Consider the following 21,553-nt stretch of genomic DNA (forward strand, 5'->3'; position numbering starts at 1 on the left):
ATCAAATAAATATCGGCATTTACTTGATTTACTGTACTATCATGTGCTAATTCATTCAACATCTGGCCCTGGAAACTTGCATTGTTTAAGATAACGTTGTATGTTCTTATTACACGTTGATCAATCCTTAAGTTTATTCCCATACAACCATATTAGCATGGGGTCTCTCCTCTTCTATGAGGAAAGACACAAAATTCCTACTCTTTATACAACCACCCCCTTTCTTCCACAACAAACCATCTTATTTATTCATTTATTTCTGCAAATCCCTCGTTTTTTTCAACATCATTTTACTTTGAGGATTAGCTTTTCACATTTTATCCTAATAGTCTTAAACTATGAAATTGACTAGCTCTTTAGTTATCAATCCTTGCTTCCTTATTTCCTTTTTGCTTCTCAGCTTGAGATTGAATTTCAACATTAGGTCTTTTAAAGCTTTGTCCTGTTTTCTATCTCATGGGGATCATTTGTGGGTCTATTTTTAATATCTCTCTTTTTGGTATCTCCCATTTCCTTTTGATTGGATTATTATACTCTCCATGATTTCAGGCTACAATATGCTGCCAGCCTAACCAGTTCTAACATATTTATTTATGAAAATCCTGTGTTGCTTGCTGCATATTTAAATAATGTTTATGTCTCAATGCACATAAAGCTAATGAGCAAGTCTGACTTGATTTTTTAAAATAATATATAGCCTATAAAACATAACCGATTGTTCAACATTTGTTCAGTGTATGTATGTATGTATGTATGTATGTATGTATGTATGTATGTATGTATATATATGTTCTGTCCTACCTGTATCCACAGGTGAGAATCTCAAGTTACAGAGTTCAAATACTTTACGCAAACAAAACCAGAGACAGAAGATTCAATTGCTCTGTTATCACAGTCCTTTGGCAATCCTCCTAGAATCTGTCTGGCAATTCTGTATAGTTCGTAAATCACAACGCTGTAGTCAGACGCACTTCTTTCCAAGGCAAAATCCACTTCGTTTCCAGCAAAGATTACAAACTCGTACGCTCCCTTATATCCTCTGAGAGAGGGCGTGTCAGTCTCATTAATTAATCCTTTGCTGGATGTCTCTTTTCTAATTGAGATTGACGTCTCAATCTTCTCCTAGTTCTGGCATCCAGCCAGCATCCGGCAGTTTCATCACCACTTGAAGCCTCTGACACACTTTCCTGATTAACAGTTAACACCTGAGGTGCAATCAGGGAAGTAGATTCAGGGGAGGGAGTGGACTCTGAAACCTCCAATAAATCAGGCTCATATCTCAGATCCAACTCCTCTCCCTCTACTTGACTCCCCTCTAAGTCACTTAATAATGCAGGCTCGAATCTCAGTGCGAGATTTTCTTCATCGCTCGAACCCACATCTGCTGACTGATCAGGTTCAAATCTCTGAGTCACAACATATATATATATATATTTATTTGTTGGTTTGGTTGGTTTCTCCATTGCTTCATCATGTTGGCATGTTTGCATGGTGTTAAAAGGACTAAGCAAATTTTTATTTCTGAACGTTCTTCAAGAATTTATGTGAAACATTTTTTCCTAACCTTCTGCCTAAAAAAATGTGTTCTACTAAGTATACCCCTCTGTGTGAATCATTATATACAAGTCCTTAATAGTAATGGCAGTATTAGAATAATTGCACTCAGCCTTAATCTTTCCATACTCTCTTCAATATAAGTCAGATAATCAGAGTTGGAAGGGACCTTGTAGGTCATCTAGTCCAGCCCCCCGCCCAAGCGGGAGACCCTACACCATTTCTGACAAATGGCAGTCCAATCTCTTCTTGAAAGTCTCAAGTGATGGCGCTCCCACAGGGGAGGGCAAGCTGTTCCATTGGTTAATTGTTAATTGAGGGCAAGCTGTTCCATTGGTTAATTGTTCTCACTGTCAAAAAGTTTCTCCTTGTTTCCAGGTTAAATCTCTCCTTGTTCAGTTTCCATCCATTATTCCTTGTCTGGCCTACAGGAGCTTTAGAAAATAGCTTGACCCCTTCTTCCCCGTGGCAGCCCCTCAAATATTGGAAGATCTCTATCATGTCTCCCCTGGTCCTTCTCTTTACTAGACTAGCCAAGCCCAGTTCCTGCAACAGTTCGTTGTATGTTTTAGCCTCCAGTCTCCTAATCATCCTGGTTGCTCTTCTCTGTACTTTTTCTAGAGTCTCGACATCTTTTTTATACTTGCAAAGTATACTTGCAAAAACTTCTGTTTGAAATATGGATCATTTTCTATTCTACTTCTTAGATCTTTATTTCAAGTACATCTCATATTTATATAAAATTGGCTTGTTTAGTGTTAGGCACTTTGTAGTTTCGAGAATTTGTTTCTACAATAATGCTTTTTTTAAAAAGAGGGGCTTATTTTGCTTGGCAATATTATAGCTTGTTAACATATTATAGGACCAAAATAACCTCTGAAAAGTTATTTATTGACCTTTCCTGAAAAACCCATATCTACATCTATGTCCTACATTCTTTTACTTGTTGCAAAGGTAATTTTTAAACCACTTTCAAACAACACTTTGACTCTAGCAATTATTTGTAAAGCTAATCTATTGTTTCACAAAAAACCCTGAACATTCATAAGCAAATACTGCTAATCTATTTAAGATTGTATGTGTCTGTCCTTGAAATTCAGTCTTTCATTGGTAACCTATTTAATTATTAATTGTAGACTTCATATTTTTAGAAAAAAATTGATTTTAAGTTGTAGTTTCTATACATTAATTAATTTGAATAATATAAGAATATAATTTATAAGAATTTTGTTATCAACATCTTTGCAACTACTTGTAAGGCAATCACCTCAACATTAGAATTTTTTCAAATTTTCTTATATATGTTATTCTCTACATTATTCACAGTGGCTCTTCTGTAATGTTTACATGACAGAATGAAAGTCACTTAATTATTTTACAATCTGATTATATTAACTAGCCACTATGCTAATGAACAAGCAACAAACTTATCAATGATTCAGTGGGAATCCATGTCATGTAATATTATTCTGCACTTTCAAATAATGCAGTGATCCTTTATTAGATGGGATCTGTGAAGGAATGTTTTTGGGAACGACATTTTGTGTTGCAGCAGCCACATCTGTAGTTAGCAATGCACTATATAAAACATTATTAACCATAAAAGATTCTGCCATAACAGTGTAATTGTGTACAATTTTACTCAATATTAATCTTTCTTACTTCGGTGGACTCTGTTTAGAACTGCAGTTTGAACTATTAGTCTTTTGAGTATGTCTGAACTTTATACTACAAAACAGAAAAGGAGGAAAACAAGAAAAAGTGTAGAAACATTAATTGTGGCACATTGAAACTCTCTTCTCACTTTTGCTTGATTAGTTGCCTTTAACATAGGTTTCATTTCCAAATTATACCTCATTTTATAAAATGTGAACTTATCAGAAGGAAAAAAAAATATTTTGGATTCTGATGTGCATGATATTAATATAATTAAGCACAAATGATAGAAACCAGCACATTAAAGAATAGATACAGTCTTTCCTGAAAAAAATATCAGCCAATAGAGGTTTTGTCATGATAGCAATGAGTCAGGGAACATATCTGCCTGGAATTCCCATTGAGTTTGATAGATTGGAATTTGTCTGGAATGATGCAGGGTCTCCTACTTGAAAAGGGGTTGAAATAGAAAACTTCCAAGGTCCCTTCCAACCCTGCTATTCTATGTTTTATGTTATATGTTCTAGATTTTATTGATTAAATTGTGTAATATTTTTAACTGGGAACCTTTCTTGGTGCATGTGACCTCTGCTGGTCAAAATATTTTATTTATTCAATTTCTATAGCTGCCTATCTCGTTCAATGACTCTGGGCAGCTTACAATTCAAAATTGTATTTGTCCTTGTAGTCCAGTTTTTTTGTACTTTGATTGACAGTGTCTACCCACTGTTTCAGTCAGAAATCTTTTTTATCTTTAAAACAAACATGACAACGGGAGCTAAGCCAGATTTCTTCTGCACCCAGTGATTTGTTATATAATTAAATCATGGCACATCTCTCTTCTGTGAATATTTCTAGGGCTATCCTGAAAGGAATGAATAAAAGATTGCCAATAAATCCCCCCATCATTAAATTCAGGCTTCCACTATGTAATTTATGTGCTAAGCAATCATCTGCTGTGCTGGGTTTTAATTTAGTGTTTGGAGACTCCAGCTGTTTTGGTTTGTAGTTAAACTCACAGTGGCTCAGTATAATTCTGTTTGTTTGTTCATCTTATTAAATATCTTTTGTATTGCTGTAATATCAAGTGACTTGTAATAACTTAATACACAATAAAACAAAAATCATACAGATAGTATCAATTATATAGTATTTCATGAATAATTTAATGCATATTTAATATGCTTCATACATAATGATATTTAATACATACTAACAATGAAATAATAGTTATAATAAAACTAGAGAACTGTAAATCATATGAACTTATTGCAAAATTCATTGTATACCCCATTAACTTTACAATCACTTCCCAAACACTCTTTGAAAGAATCAGGTCTTCAGTATTGTAATTCCATGGCATGGATCTTAAGTCTAGGGAGGTGGCATTCCACAGGGGGAAGAAGCTCCTACAGAGGACATTTGCCTCTCTTTGTATCTTACAAGGTGTGGAGACACTAAGCAAACAGTTGCTACAGGCACAACTTGCCGGTCTGGTTCTCTTTGAATTAGGCAGTATCAGATATAGCCAGATGCCAAACCATGTAGGATTTTAAAGGTACATTAGTAATAGCACTTTGAATTGCACCTGGAACAAACCAGCTTGTTGCTCTTACAGAATTGGTACTATATGAAAACAGTGAGTTGCCTCAGTTTAGATTGGGCACAGCATTTGTCATCAATTGCAGTTTCCAAATGTTTTCAAGTACATCCCCATTTAGGGCATATTATAGTAGTCCACCTGTGAAGTGATGGCAGTGTTAGGTCGAGGCATTTACCCAATAAATATGAACCTGGAGAGGAAACCATTTCTGACAAACTGAAATGGATGGATCTGCATTACTGATGAAGCCATTCTAACCTTATCCTTAGCCAGTCTTATTTATACATCACAGGCAATTGAAGAAATCGAGATGGAAAAATTGGAGTTTTATACATATCAATTTCCTGCACAGAAGGTTCTAAGTTTAAAGTGTAAAGTTTCATTCCATTTTATTGCCACTGCTTTTATAGAAGTAAGTAGCAGTGATATCAGAGAGACTGAGGCAATTTTTCTGTTTTGACTGGGACTTCTTTTTAAAGCAAAGTAAGCACTGGAGACTACTGTAAGTACTGGAGACTACAAATTAAGACTATTGGAATCGTAACATTCACATTCCATCGTACTACTCTTCTTTAAAGAAAAAAAAAACACTAAATCATTCTCCATCCCTGCCAACGGTTTCCACTTTAAAAGTGTGAAAGTAGCAATCTTTAAGCTGTAAACGTGCATTGAGTCCCGTGGATTTATGGCACAGCAGACAACATGTAATGTGCGTTCAGTATCTATGTAGATCAAGCACATTTCATACCAATCCCCCCCTCACCCAAACCATTTTCTAACATGATATGGGGATTGTCTCTACCTCTATAGTTACAGGCTTGTTAGCATTTTTCAAAACAAGATAAGGAAAGCAAAATCAGGTAGAGCCCTAAACAATACTTGGGAAAAAGGGCAGACTTGGGCAGGGAGTTTGGGGATAAAGGTTCGCCCCCCTCTTGGCTCCTTTTATTTTTTTAGTCTTTTCTCCCCCACTGCCCTGGAAAGGTAAAGGTGAGGACGGCAGCTTCCCCGGTTGCTTTTGAGCATGCGCGCACCCCTCGGGCAGGCTACCTAGCGGAGAGTAAAGAATGTGACCCTTGGGGCTGGGCAAGTCTTCGTTTTAATCCCCACACAGAGCTCGGGGAGGACAGAGTCGCCATTGCGAGAGGGCGAGCCGGCCAAGAGCTCGGCGCTCTTAGCAGAGAGGAGCCAGACCTGCCCGCCTGCAATTGGTCCCTCTTTTCCCTGAGGAGGTCAGCATGGCAGAGGCGCGAGGGTCGCTCGAACCATCAGCTCCGGCCGAGAATACTGAAGAAGCGTTAAAGAAAGGCGGGGGCGAAAATGGAGCGCCGGTGGACTCAGGCGAGAAGGCGAAGGAGCGCCCCCCCGCCTGCCCCGCCGAGGAGGGCGACCCTCTGAAAGAAGCGTGTCAAGAAACAGCCCGGGAGGAAGAAGGTGGGAGCCCCGGGGCGAGTCCTCCGAGCCAGAGCAGCGGAGAGACGACCCCAAAGACCGAGGACGAGGATCCGGCGAGTATAGCGGGGTCACCCGCAGAGCAAGTTGGATCAGCAGACAGTCCGAGCGCCGAAGGAACAACTAGCGCGGAAAGCCCCGAGGAAAACTCGGAGGGCAACACCTGGGCCGAGGCTCCTGTCCCCGAGGAGCCTCCGCAGCCGGCGGGAGAGTCGAGGGCAAGCCTGGCCGGCGCAGAAGACGCCTCTGAAGGAGAGGAGCCTGCGGAGGAAAGGAGCGCAGCTGAGCAAATCCCAGGATTGGAAGAGGGCGCTGAGGATGAGAGAGAAGAAGACGCGGCCGAAGAGGGCTCCGAAAAAGAATCTCCTGAAGTTGCTGAAGAAGAAGAAGAAGGACAAGAGGAGGGCGAGGCGGACAGTCATATCCAGCTGGAGGAGCAGTGGCGGACCGGAGAGGAAACTCTGCGGGGAGAGAGCCCTCCTCGCGAGAGCCCTCTTGAAGAAACTCTGGCGGCAGAGGAGGGTCTCGCGGCGGAAGAAGCAGAAGTCAACCAGCAAAGCCCACCAGCGCCAGATGCCAGGACAGAGGAAGCTGGCGCCCAGGATAATCCTGAGGCGAGCGCCGAGGAGGAGGAGGAGGAGCAGCAGGAGCAGGTGCAGCCCGCCGATTCCGGAGCGGTGGGCTGCCCGGGAGAAGCTGATGAACTCAGCAGCCACATACAGCAGGGTGAGCCTGTTGGCGGGCCCGCCGAAGGGGCTGAAGAAGTAGATGCTCTGGGGCTGAATGGCCTTCAAGGAAGAGAAGAAGAAGAAGAAGAAGAAGAAGAAGAAGAAGCAGCAGCAGCGACTGTAGAAGGGAAGCAGACCGTCCCCCTCGATGTGCCTGAGCAAGAGAAACAGGAACATGACATTTCTCTCTTTGTAAAAGTAAGGATACTTACATGAGCATCGGGGTCGTTAGCTGTCACAGAATATTGCTCACGAATAATAAAAATGGTGATATTATAGGTTGCTGCTGTTTAATGAAACTACTTAAGTAAGCTACAACTTTGGGCCAGTTAGGTAACTGTAGACGTTGGAATCAGGGAGCCTCTCTTTAGTTAGCATTTTTTTTCTTTAAAATGAGTGTGTTAGCTTGTCTATAACTTATTCTTTTGAGTAGGATCCCGTGTACCTGCATGACTTTAGATTCTAAATGCTTGAGAGAGATCATACCTAAAGTTTTGATAACAAAGTCATGCAGTTTAGAATCTCCACAGCATAATCAATTTACGGTACCGTGAGTGAATTAAATATTAATGTTTGAAATAGGTGAGAAACTAAGCATTGTGTATTTGAATTTTGTTGAACTTGCCAGTAAGGCTGTAAGAGTTTTCATTGTTGGTTTTGAACTTGGGGGTGGAGACTATAGCAAACTTGGGACCAAATTCTATGGCTGAGCTTCAGAGAGATCTATGGTTGATAACATTTTTTAGTTAAATGTTGTTGTTGATAATAGTTTTGTTTTTCTAAAGTGTCAATAATTACCATTTTGAACCCCAAAGAATACTTTTAGAAATAAGCTGAGTGGAAAGCACCCTCAGAAGTGGACATCAAAATGTCTCCTAGAAACAGTCGAAAACTTAGAAAAAAATTCAAACAAACATGTAATCTGTTTATCCTGTGAGAGACATGATGTAAACATGGAGCGTTTATCTTTGTATCATGTCTTTAAATCTGGTATCTTCAAGATGAACTCAGAGTAAATTCCAATATTGTTGATCAGAAGGTCAGCAGTTCAGCGGTTCAAATCCCTAGTGCCATGTAATGGAGTAAGTTCCTGTTACTTGTCCCAGCTTCTGCCAACCTAGCAGTTCAAAGGCATGTAAAATAGGGACCACTTTGGTGGGAAGGTAACAGTGCTCCGTGCGCCCTTGGTGATTAGTTATGCCAGCCACATGACCATGGAGACATCTTCACTGGCTCTTCAGCTTAGAAACGGAGATGAGCACTGCCCCCCTAGAGCTGGAAATGACTAGCACGCATGTGCGGGGGAACCTTTACCTTTACCACTTTGCAATGCTTTACAGCCCTCTAAGCGCATTTACAGTCAGCATGCTATGTGCTAAGTATATATAATAATACAAAGTCTGTCAGTTAAGAATAGAGCCTTTGTCGTTGTCTGGCCACCTGAAAGTAATGATAAGTTGGGCATGGCACACCGACCATAAAAGTGCTGGTTCTGGAATTTCTTTCAACAAAAACTTTCCTGTTATTTTGCAATGGTAGAATCAATTTCCCACTGACAAAAATTCAGATTCAGATGTACTCTAATTTCAAAGTAAATCTTATACTTGGCGGCTTTTTAGTACCTATATGATTGTAATTTTCCAGAAAGGATATGCCTTAGCAGTTTTAACAGGCCCCCATAAAATATATATTTTTAAGTTATGGTTCTGGAAAACTTCAACCTGCCCAATCTGAGGTGATTTTGGGATTTCAGGGCCAGCATGGCCGTGACCAAGTTTATTGATGACCTGATTCACAAAGAGGTTCACAAAGACACACTGGATTTGATTTTTGTGGCAGGGCAATAATAAAGTGATCTGGAGTGGGGGTTCTTTGTTCATAAACAGACAATTCAAAGTTCTTTGTGGCTGCTTGTGGTGCAGGGAGGAAGGACCTATTCAGCTGGTCCACTGGTTTCAGAAGATGCTTAGGACTGCTCAGCTCAATTGATGTCTTAATTACTGTTTGGGATAAGAGAGTGATGGTTGCTTGAATCCATCTGGATTCTCTGTGAGTTATCCTATAGTCGTGATGGCGAACCTATGGCAAGCGTGCCACAGGTGGCACGCAGAGCCATTTCTGCCGGCATGTGAGCTGCAGGCAAACTTACCTCACTGAGCATGTGCGTGCCTCACAGCTGATGTTCGGCCAGTTTGAGGCCTTTTTTGGCCTCCCAAAGGCTTGAGGAAGGCTTCTGCAGTCTTCTGCAAGCTTTGTAGGCCAAAATCTAGTCCTGTTTCGTCACTTCCGGTATTTTCGGAAAAACAGGAAGTGACTAAACAGGGCTAGTTTTCGGCCTACAAAGCTTGCAGAAGCCTTCCTCAAGCCTTTGGGAGGCCAAAAAAGGCCTCAAACCGGCTGAAAAATCAGCTGTGAGGCACAGTGCAGGTAAGGGGACGGCAGAGGGTGGGGGGGTGATTGCGCGCACATGCGTAGGGTGGGCGCATTGCCTTCTGGGTGCTGGTACGCAAGCACGAGCATGCAAGCACGTGAACAATTTTTGGCACAGGAGCCCAAAAAGGTTAGCCACCACAGTTCTATAGGTTCTCAGGTTTTTGTAGGAATTTCAGAACTTAAATGGAAGAAAAAAAATCTTCATCACTATTGAAAAAAAAAAAAAAAAACAAAGAAGAAATTTAATTGATTGCAGGTAAGGAAGGATCTTCCTTAAGAGTTTCTTTAGAGTGATACATATTCAAAATATGCTTATTTTTCCATTGATTGCATTTGCAGATAACCTGCCATCAGTTCTGTCTACAGTGGATAGAGGTTTCTTGGATAAAACTTTAGGAAGTCACTTTGAAGACTATTTTAGGTATTTATTGAGTAAAATCATTCAGACCTGCTTAGAGCTATGGTTGTGTAGGTCTTATGAAACTATATTATTCTTATGAAACTATTAAATAAGGTCATTTATCAGCAAGGGGTTAAATATCATTAGTATGCTGATGATAGCTGAATATCTGCCTCTGGCCACCCGGTATTATCAAGAACACTTCCAGTGCCTAGAGGGCTGGGGGGATTGGATATAACTGAGCCAATGGACATCCTAAGTCTAGATGTCAAACCCATCAATTTTATGTTTAATCTTTTGCAAATATTAAGCCTGTATTAGAAAATGCAAAAATTCCAACAGAAAATGTGGGGCTTCATAATGCAGCTTAGGGAAAGCTGGAATTATAAATTCTTTTCATAACCTTCATGTGATTGTGGTATTTTAAGCTCCTTGGGCTGCTTCCTATAGCATTATTTATTTCATTGTTCACTAGTTAAAACAGAATATTTTCTCAATTTACATAGGCATAACATACCTGGTCATTTGTTTAATTATCTGTTGATATTTTTGAAAATTATACTTGTACATTGTTAAAAGTTATTTGTTAGATATTGGAAATTTAAATACTTACAGATTTATTTAGAATTTATATTGAATTCACATTTAAGTTAAAAGCAAGTTCCGTTGGAGAGAGCCAGTTGTATTGTAATAGTTTAGGCATTTGGCTAGAAACGGAGAGACTGTGAGTTCTAATCCTGCCTTGGGCACAAAGCCAGATGGGTGACCTTGGGCCAGCCATTCTCTTCCTAAGCCCTAGGAAAGAGATAATGGCAAACCACTTCTGAAATGGTTTGCCAAAAAACTGCAGGGACCTGTCCAGGCAATCACAAGGATTCAATAATGTCTCAAAGGCTCCCTCCCCACCCAAAAAGTTTCATTGAAATCAATAAGAGTTTTAATATGATTTGACAGGAAGTACCTTTTCCCATTTATGAAAACTGTTACAACTATGCTTCACCATATGACTTAAAACTCAATAGCTGTGTTCATGGAGGATGATCTTTGTCTCCAGTTTTTAGGAAATTCATCCTAGGGAATTTGTTTTAGCTTTTGTTGTATCTCAAGACTTGATTCTTAATCACCAATTTGCTGTGTTAAAATAATCCAAGTTTTGTGACATTACTAAGTTGTGCTGCATTATGATGCATTAAAAATTCTGTGTTTTCAGTGTACGTCAAGGCATGCATACATAGCCTTCTCAAATATTTCCTCACAGACCCACTGATAATATTTAATTGCAAGATTTAGCTGGAAAATGATGGATTTTATACAAGTTTGGCTTAGATGATTTGAAAGTACTTCATTGACTTCTAAAAAGTAAAATGCTTCTGATTTTGAGCTAGTATATAGTTGTATAGTAAGAGCAGGCATATTTTCAGATAACAGGCATCAGTTTGTTTTAAACATGTGATAACCATGACCTGAACATTGATATCATTGACATTTTGAGTTTTTTTTAAATAGTGTTATTTAATTATAAAGTTATAGAATAACGAAGAGAGGTATTATAGAGGCCATGGCAGCCACAGGTGCTGTGATGCTTGTTACTGTTTTGTAAACAGTCAAAAACTCCAAAGACTCAACTGCCTTGAAATTCTGTCCTATTTGCCTCAGACAGGATGTCTGAGGAGGTGTCTCGCCCCAATGTCCTGACCCACTCACTCCAGCAGAAGAGGCCTACTTTGGATCCTATCTGCCAAAGAATTTCAGCTGGTGGGATCCAAGAAAAGTGCCTCTGCTGTCCTCTGGAATATTCTCCCTCCAGACATGTCTTCTGGAAGGACCTTAAGAACCTGGCTCTGCCGATTGGCCTGGGGCCCTAATAGGGGTGCTCTATTCAGGAATTGACTGAGGGAATAATGAGAAGATCCCCGCTCCCATGCCACCTATTACCTTGGTTTTTATCTTTAACCTTACTTAATTTTTAACTTTTTATGTTATATTGTTATCATTCTATATGCTTCCCTGAATCACTACAACAGTGAGATGGGTGGTGTTCTGCTCCTGGCTTCCACATATCTTTGTCTTTATTGCAGAGATTCAAATTTTTTACTTTAGGGAGTCTCAAAATCGAACAATGTCATTTTACTGTGACTCCAGCTGCTTTTTCCTACTTCTTCCAGGAATTAAGACTAGTTTATCTTTCTACTGTTCTGCATTTTATTCTCTGGATGGTATAAAGCAGACAGAGTAACTCCACAAAACATCCAAAACAAAGTCTTTTTATTAATACATCAGGTATCCTCATAACTCACTTTTATGATGAAGTTCTTCTCAATGTCCAATCCTTTGCATATCTGTCTTGTAGTGTAGAAAGATAAAAAAAGGTCTCAACCCCATGATGATCGAAGCATGGTGTCGAATGGTGGTTACAGGCAAGAGTGAGGGAGCCTCCCCCAACCCAACAAGGGTCACTATAGTGAGCAATGAGGATTACAGATGTGGTCTCGTGACATGGACTACATTTCCCAGGATACCTTTAACTACATTTACCATGATGCATTCCCTTAAGGGGACAGCTCACAATTCCTAAGTAACTATCCCAAATCCCATTAACTCTATACTGTCTGGACAGCACAGGTGGCATATAAATTAAACAAACAAACAAACAAACAAATAGGAACAAGTATTTGGGGGAAATTTGTTTCTTCTTTGTATCCACCTGGAAAAATGATTTCCCATAATTTAACCTTGTGACAGAGAAATAGTATCAAGATCACATGAAATATTAGTACTATTATACACCGCTTTTGTAGGACCACCCTTGGAATCCTGTTCCAGCTCTGGTCACCATATTACCAAAAGATGTTGAGATTCTAGAAAGAATGCAAAGAGAAGCAACAAAGATGATTAGGGGTCTGGAGGCTAAACTGTCTGATTAACAGTTGTAGGAACTGGGTACGAAGAGATGGACTAGAGATGACATGATAACAGTTTTCCAATATTTGTGGGTTGCCACAGAGAAGAGGAGGTCAACCTATTCTTCAAAGCATCTGAGGACAAGATAGGAAATAACAGATGAAAAGTTATCAGAGATCCAGACCAGAATTAAGGAGTGAACAATTAATCAGTGGAACAGTTTGCCTTCATAAGTTGTGAATGTTCCATCACTGGAGGTTTTAAGAAGAGATTGGACAGTCACTTGTCTGAAACAGTATAGAATCTCTTGGTTTGGGCAGGGGGTTGGACAAGATCATCTTCAAGGTCCCTTCCAACTTTGTTATTCTGTATTTTGTAGTTCTTCTAGATTTTCCCTCAGATATACCATCAAAACAACATCAGTCTTCCTGAACTTGATACTGGACAAAGTTGTTGGGTGTTATTTTTAGAGATTCCAAGCACACCTGGCAGGTATCATCTTAAGGATCACTCAGTATTTACAGTATATAACAGACTTCTGCTGCTGCCCCTCTTCTCTGAAAAATAAAAGTAAAGATTTACTCTTTATGTTGGGGAAAGAATTACCTCTCCCCACCCCCAGATCTATGTAGAAATTTAAGAAGTTCCTAGCTCAATAGTAGGGAATGCCAACAAAGAAAATGTTCAGAATAAAGATAACTGGAAACTATAATTACTCTGTAGCAAATGGGTTTATTTATTTGCAGCCAACAAATATTTGGAGTTGGGTAACGCTGGCATCTTGGTATCTGAAAGGATCACATAGCTTTTGTTCTGTACAGCCTACTTATTTTAAACTCTGCTATAGAAATAACATATGAAGGTTATCTGATTGTTGTGTTGATATAAAAACCCATGATGTAATAAAGAACAGTTTGGATTTTCATTTCTGCTATGTTTACACCTGTACTAATGAAAGGTGAAAATGTTTTTTGCCAAGAGATTACTAAATCATCACTTCTGCTGCTGATAAACTTGTTCTACTTATGCCCTTCTTCTGGGAATAAGAGTCCTGGGAAACAAATGCTTTTCCCATCAGATTTTAGGCTACCAGAGCTGGGCTGTCAAGTCCAGGCGACTATTACATGGCAGCAGAGAGATATGGAAAATTCTTTATTGCCTTATAGTGATTCTCCAGATTTTTTGTAGCAAAAATCTCTATATGAATCATCATGTCTCATTGTATAATTTTTCTTTAAAAAAATCATAGGTAAAATATTCTATTTCTAAAACGTAGTAGGCAATCATTTTTGTGCACATGGAAGTTTTTCTCTTCACCTTTTTCTACTGAGTAGCCATGGAATAATCTTCTCTAGTCTGATGCATTCTAAGTATAGTATACGTTATACTTTAATCAGTTTGGGTCTATGATTACCTGTTATTATGTACTTTATGGTTTATTTAGTATGTTTATACTGTCATGTAATTCTGCTGCCAACTTAGAAATGTAACAAAACCCATCCCTTTACATTTATTCTACAGTAGCTTCTAAATTAAACTTACTTTTATAATAATATGTAAGTGAATGATTGAGAAATATTGTTGCTAATCACAGAGTCATCCAGTATTTCTATCTGTTATTTCTGCTTAAGAGACAAACTGTAGGCTATACAATACTGATGCAGGGGAATAATTAAACTGATTTATGTGTTCAGGATGTGATCCTCCAGGGAAAATGTGAGACTATACTGATATTTATTTAAGGCAAATATATTTTTGCCTCAGAAGATTTAAACAGAATTTCTATAGGACTTTTCAGTGTTATACTGCAATAATTTATTCTCTGTACCTTAGAAGATAGACATTTAGTGTGGCATTGTAAAAGATGATACCAGAAAAGCTAAAAGTCATAGTAAGTTGAACTTGACAAAAAGCGCTAAGAAGTACAGATAGGTTTCTTCAAATATGGTTTTTAAAAAAGAATTGGCAAGCCAGCTACTTGAGAACCAGTTTGGTGAAGTGGCTAAGGCACCAGGCTAGAAACGGGAAGGTAGTCAGTTCTAATCACACAAAACTAGTTCAGTGACTGTGCCAGTCACTCTCTCTCAGCCCTAAGAAGCAGGCAATGGGAATCACTTCCAAAATTTTGCCAAGCAAATTGCAGTGAGTTGTCCATACAGTTGCCGGGATTCAAAAACTAGTTTGAAGGTGCACACAAACCCAAAAGTAAAGTCTTTGTAAACTTCATTCATCTTTCATTATTACAATGCCAACAATGTTTTCTGTTTCTATGGATCTACTATGAGTATGTCCCAAAGATATGAAAAAAAAAAAGACAGATCTGAAAGAGACTGCTGTAGAAGATCTACAGGAGAAAGACTTGAAAAAAACCTTATCTGATGTAGACAAAATAGAAAATACAAATGATAAGACAAGAGAATGATCTGGACCGTGACTTCTTACTGGCTTATTAAAGCCTCAAAGATGGGAAATCATTTTTGGGGGACGTTATAATCTAGATTCCTCTGGGCAAAAGATTGGACTAGATGCCTACATGCCCCCTACTATATCCTCCCAGTAGAGGAGTTTTGGAAACAGTTATGCTTGTAACCTTTTACTGATTTCCTGTAATTATTTTCAACTCCTTTCTCAATATTTAAAGTTTTGGTGAAAGACTATTATTCATATTATATAACTAAGATAAGTAAACTCCTTTTAAAGCTCCTGCTCACAAACAAAGACTGCCTGCTTTTCATATTTAATTTCACCATTTGGTTCTAGTGCAGAGGTTAGGATTATCAATCTTAGATTGTTTCCTGATTTTTGTCTCGTTGTTTTCAACTCCCTACTTCTCATGTTTTTAAGGCTATTTATTCAAAGTTCATTACAGATTTTTACTTTAAATGATATTTACATTAAGGATAGTGGAAACCCTATAAAGGATATGTAATTAAAGGACATGTAATTAAAATACCCGTTAATCTCCTTTTCCCAGCCCGATAATGTGTTCCAGAATACAATGCTCTTTTGTTAAAATAATTCCCTTTAAGAATTTAACAATGCTATTTTTTTCCTTATTGATGTATGATCTTTAGTTGGTCTAGCATGTTATTAAATACGGATTAGAAATAGCATTGGTCTGTTGGAACCATAATTCTCATAATAGGATAAATAGCAAATATTAATTTCACTTCTGTGCACTTCTGACCTTGTACCGAGTTTAAGACCAATACAAACAAGAATGGTCCTGTGGATTTTCTTGGGGAGATGGTTCCCAAACCAGACAAGAACATTTTTATGTTTCAGCATAAAAATTCCTCTATAATGAAAACAGTTTGCTTTGTTTTTTCTTAGTCTTTATTTTGATTTTCTTATTCCCAGGAATTATTCCCTATTTAGTTCTACTTTATTCACCATTTTGTAGTTTGTCCACTTATCATGGCCTCATATTTCCAACACAATATCTTCTTCCTATTACATATAACTATTTTAAGTATCCTAATGTATTTTTCCTTTTAACTCTCTCTGGAATCTTAACTCTTGAGACCTTTAACTCATCCCCCTCTTCCCATCCATTCTGTATCACAGTTACTTGTATGGCCTCAGTTGACTGGGTGCAGGTAGTCTTCAACTTATTACCACAATTGAGCCCAAGGTTTCTGCTGTTAAGTGAGACATGTGTTAAGTGAGTTTTGTCCTGTTTTAGGATCTTTCTTGCCTCGGTTGTTAAGTGAATCATTGCAGTTGATAAGATAGTAAACCAGCTGTTATGTGAATCTGGCTGCCCCATTGACTTTGCTTGTCAGAAGTTCATAAAAGACCAACCTTTCCAGCTTTTGGGGAGGGAAGGTGATGGTTCTCTGTGAGTGGAGGGCAAGCACGTGCATAGCTCCATTTGCGCGAGCGCTTACCCACCGCGCATGAAAATGGAGTGCGCACACCCACTTCTCGCGCCAGTGGGGTACCCACTTGCCCATCACTTCCACAGCCCGGTTCTAAAAGGCTCAAAGCCTGATGGTGGGCTGCAGCTTGGGGATTGGAGACTCCTGGTATAGAGCTGAACCTGACAGGAAAAATGGTACAGTATTGCTGTCATTTAATTATGTGGCTGGAAGAAACAAGGAAGAAATTTCAAGAGAGCACTGAGACTGTGGTTATGGGAGACTTGGACTATGTGCATCATGCAGTCACGACTGAGCATCTTAAATTAATGCCGGTAGTTTAATGAATCTTCATTCTTGCTGTAGGCTGGCAGTGATGGAGAAAGTATTGGAAACTGCCCATTTTCTCAACGTCTCTTCATGATTCTCTGGCTAAAGGGTGTTATTTTTAATGTTACCACTGTGGATTTGAAACGGTGAGTTATAAGACTTTTTCTCCATTTGTTTATTTTTAATATTTATTTATTTTTAATATTACATCTTTTAAAGCTTCCGGCCCAGAATTTGTATTTCTAATTACTCAGAGAGGTATTTGTAAACTTTCACTAAATTCTTATTAGTTCCTTCATTGTCATGAAATAATTGCATGCTTTAGGTATAATATAATTTTTATACAGGTTTAGATATAAATTCTGAACTATGTCTTCTGTCTGTTCAGAGAGTGTCAAGTGTCTTGTTTTGGCTGCCATTCCAGAATTACAATAAAGATGACATGCTTGTCCATGTGAAAAAAATTAGGAATTTTTTCCCAAACAGTGACTATTATTAAAGCATTTTAACCTTCTTTAGTACTGTATGATAGACCTCTTATGTATCTGTTTTGGAAAAACAGGACTTCCAACAGCGCTACTGAATGAGAAATGGTTAAATTTCCACAAGTATAAGGTTTCAGGCAATTTCAGAAAATCTCAAGAAATATAATAGTTTATTAACACAGCACAGTTTTTAATTGACAAAATACTGATAATCCGTTTCATATTTAACTTTTATCTGCACAATGAACTCTTCCTCCCCACTCTTTGACTCACCCTTAATTAAATTCTATATTGGAATAGCCTTTCTATGTGTTTGGTGAAGGGAAATCTAGATCAATAAGCATTTATGCCTTTTGAGAAATTGTGTCAATTGGAAAAGATGCTACCAAACTTCTGATTTTTTTTTTTTTGCCATCATAGAATAATATGGCTTTCCTAATAAAATGTTTGATTTGTTGCTGTATCAGGAGCTGACATGAGGATTGACATTCTGTTAGTCACTTTTCCAATCAGTTGATTATTTCTGGATATCATCAGTTCTTGGTTCCCAGATATTTCAATGAAAAGATACAGTCACAATGTTTGTAGTCTTCCCAACTGCCAGGAAGAGAGGGAAAACCATGTTTCTCTATTTCTTTCCCCCACATTTCCCAGAAAAGAATGAAAAATATATAGTGTATTGTTTAGAGTCACCATCATCTAAGGTGTCAGAGGGAAGCTTAGTCAATCTATCTCTCTATGTTGGTCAGAATGCTAGGAGAAGACATATTCTTCCAAAGCCCTATTAGGATAGCATCTTTCCACTTCCACAGATAAGAGCTGTTTTGCTGTTAACCATTTTACATCTCCTTGAATAACATAATTGATAGGTTTTGCTAACTCACTCAACCCTAGCCTAGTTAAGCCTATCACACAAACAAGAAAAACATGTCTACTTAGTCTGAACTAAATATGATTTACCTCCAATAAATGTACATAAATACTACATTGACAATCACAATTTTAAATTCCAAGATAAGTGAATTAAAAGGCAATACTTTGTACAGTTGACCAGTTTTTATTTTCCTCAAAAAATATATTTCTTTTTTGTATAGGAAGCCTGCAGACTTACAGAAATTAGCTCCAGGAACAAATCCTCCATTTATAACTTTTGATGGTGATGTTAAAATTGATGTAAATAAAATTGAAGAATTTCTAGAAGAAAAGTTAGCACCACCAAGGTACAGTATTCTGCTGTGCTACAATTAGTTTGATGTTATATAAAATGGGTGTTGAATATTCTTAAATCATTGGCTGTGGATTGAAAAAGATTAAAGGTGGATAATGGATAGGTAAAGGATTTGATCGGCACAGACAATTTAGTTCTATTTCAGTTTCAAATTCAATGTTGAAAAATAATTAGATGGCATTAAATTCTTATATGTTAAATTTTTCAGATATGCTAAACTTGCACCAAAACATACAGAATCTTACTCTGCAGGAAATGATGTGTTTGCTAAATTTTCTGCATTTATAAAAAATACAAGGGAAGATGTCAATGAACGTAAGTATTATTAACTTTGCTCTGCTTCAGTTGCCATAGACTCCATGTCATCCGTGTTTGGCACCTATATCTATTAATTCAGCTGCAGGAAATCCAGAATTGCAAAGGCCAAAAAGCGATCGTTCTATTTGCAGTAATAAATTTTTTGCAGAACTTTCTGGTTTGTTTCTGTTCATAAGCTTTTGCTAATGTCGCGTTCAAGTCACAGATCCCTTACAAGAGAACAATACCTCGGTTTACCAGCCTCCACCACAACACTCAAAATTCATGTTTACATAGAACTAGAGAAATGGACAAAGGCAGTTGGGATTGTTCTGGGTAGTTTGACTCTATACATGTTCTTGCAAGCGTCCCAGCATGCCCGCTAGCCTAAGTAAAGGGAATTATGGGAAAACTAATAAAGAGGGTTCCCCCCCACTTTGTTTTAGCAAAGGACTAAATATCGGCTGTTGCTTCTGGATTTTTTTGTTTGCCTGCTTTTTCAGTCATTAACTCAAAAACAGATAGGATGTGTTTCTGTTCTGATTTGATGAATGCTGGAGGTAGTGAGATAATTTTTATAGCCTTAGATTATTTATTTCACAAGTTCTACCCTTGAGTTAACTTTCAGTGCCCTGTTCAAGATGCCTTTCTATAGCCATTTATCTTACTCCTGCCTAGATTACCGTCTTTCAGCAATATGCAACTTTGGTTACAGCTCCTGGGAGAGAAAAGTGCTTGGTTGCAAAATTGTCCCAAAGCTTATCATTATAGCTGGCCAAGGATTTTATATCAACAGCAGCTTCAAAAACACTCCTTTATAGTAATTTATTTTATTTGCTTTCCTCTTCCCCCCCTGCTTTTATTCATTTAGTTTCTTTTCTAATTGATAGCTAATGTTTTGTGAATACTGATCATGCTTCTTCATGCTTAGTAGCTTACTTGTTTCCTTTAGGTTGTTATAAGTTAAGATACAACCCAACCTGATTTGTTCTCCGTTTTGCTACTTGAATATACCTAGTTTTTTCTCCTTTATTCTGTTCTTTACCATTAAGGTTGATCCATTTGTCACTGAGTTCAGGTCACATTGACAGTGCAAGATCTTAGCTCCAGAGTTCTGAAAATTATATCTTCTCCTTTCTCCCAATAGGCAGCTTTGCCACTTGTGGGGTGAAAATGTTGAGTGGTATGGGCAGTATTTTTTCAAGTTATTTTCTCAACATCTTTCTATTATAGCACATATAAGATCTCCCCCTCAAAGTATACAGACTGTTATCTTCCTCTTTATGGATGTTGCTGTTTGGCTACTTAATTATCAGCGAACAAATAATGGATTTCATTATTCTCCTTTTTATTTTAGATTTAGAAAAAACATTGCTTAAGGCTTTAAATAAACTGAATATTTACTTAAATACCCCCTTGCCTGAAGAAATAGATGCCAATAGCACTGAAGACATCACTGTTTCCACGAGGAAATTCCTAGATGGTGATGAACTCACATTAGCAGATTGCAATCTCTTGCCAAAGCTTCATATCATCAAGGTTGGTTTGTTTTTCCCTTGTGTAAAAATGAGTAATGCATGTAACAACAATTCCTTCTTTACATTTATTTCATACTTCAAACTATGTTTGCATGCATGTTAATGTAGTATTTATTCTAATTTGTTATATAAACCATGTCCCCAAAATTATATTTTCAAGTCATATTTGCTTCACATTTAATATTTTAAAAATCCTTACTTTAACTTGAGTCAATTTTATCCCTTTAATTCAAGCCAAACAATTAATGAAGACAAGTGACCAAAAAGTGTGAACGTCCTATTTATTCCAGATTATCTGTTTTATAAAAAGATCTAAAATAGCTTTTACTGCTACATTAAAATTTGTACAATTTTCTATCACCATATTTTTATTTTCTACTAATTACATAAGAAGTATTATTGATAATGATTTCTTCATTTATTTTTTTAAGGTTGTGGCAAAGAAGTTTAGAAATTTTGAATTTCCATCTGAAATGACTGGTATCTGGAGATATTTGAATAATGCATATGATAGGGATGAGTTCATAAATACATGCCCTGCAGATCGAGAAATAGAATATGCCTACCTGGATGTTGCAAAACGAATGAAATAAATCAAAAATGTCCTGTGTCTTATACTTCTTCTATGAGTGTTTTTTTTATAAAAGAATCAAAAGCAAAGCATCTATTCATCAGCAAGGTTAGAAAGTGGAGAATTTTCCTGGGGAAATAATTTTATTAATCTACTTATTACAATGTATAGTGTGCAGGGGATTTTGTGTGTGCGCGTAATTGTGAATATGCAAATGAACTGGACATATGTGTTGTATGTTAAGCTTCATTTAAACTAAAACATTCTTAGGAACAGTGACATTCACATTATATATGTTAGGCTTCTGGTAATTATTTTCCTGCATCACGAACATGAGAGGTTAGGTAGAGCTAAAATTTAATGAACTTAACTGAAGCCAGAAACCTTTGCTATGCTTTCAGAACTAATAAGAACACTGAAGAATAATTATATACGTTGTTCTGCATATAAATTATGATTGCTTAGTCATCCAATTTTATACATGGATAATAGGGCACAGAGGATTTGATACACTCCA

The 21,553-nt window shown here is 37.7% G+C and overlaps 1 protein-coding gene across 2 annotated transcripts in view; it reads left to right on the plus strand.

Moving 5' to 3' along the window:
• Window positions 1-21,082, plus strand: part of CLIC6 (CLIC family member 6) — a 103,776-nt gene extending 82,694 nt beyond the window's left edge. Inside the window, exons 1-6 of one of the 2 annotated variants that reach the window (XM_026700546.2) lie at window positions 5,838-7,191; window positions 16,954-17,063; window positions 18,497-18,622; window positions 18,839-18,945; window positions 20,285-20,466; window positions 20,897-21,082. In XM_026700546.2, coding sequence (XP_026556331.1) covers window positions 6,052-7,191; window positions 16,954-17,063; window positions 18,497-18,622; window positions 18,839-18,945; window positions 20,285-20,466; window positions 20,897-21,058 — 1,827 coding nt within the window. In that variant the 5' untranslated portion in view covers window positions 5,838-6,051 and the 3' untranslated portion in view covers window positions 21,059-21,082. Of the gene's footprint in view, window positions 1-5,837; window positions 7,192-16,953; window positions 17,064-18,496; window positions 18,623-18,838; window positions 18,946-20,284; window positions 20,467-20,896 lie in introns of those variants that run through there. The other variant, XM_087937588.1, reaches the window with a different exon arrangement.
• Window positions 21,083-21,553: the final 471 nt, after the last annotated feature.

Source organism: Pseudonaja textilis, chromosome 7 (genome assembly GCF_049901715.1).
Source record: "Pseudonaja textilis isolate UNSWEBS1 chromosome 7, rPseTex1.2, whole genome shotgun sequence".
Taxonomy (NCBI): domain Eukaryota; kingdom Metazoa; phylum Chordata; class Lepidosauria; order Squamata; family Elapidae; genus Pseudonaja; species Pseudonaja textilis.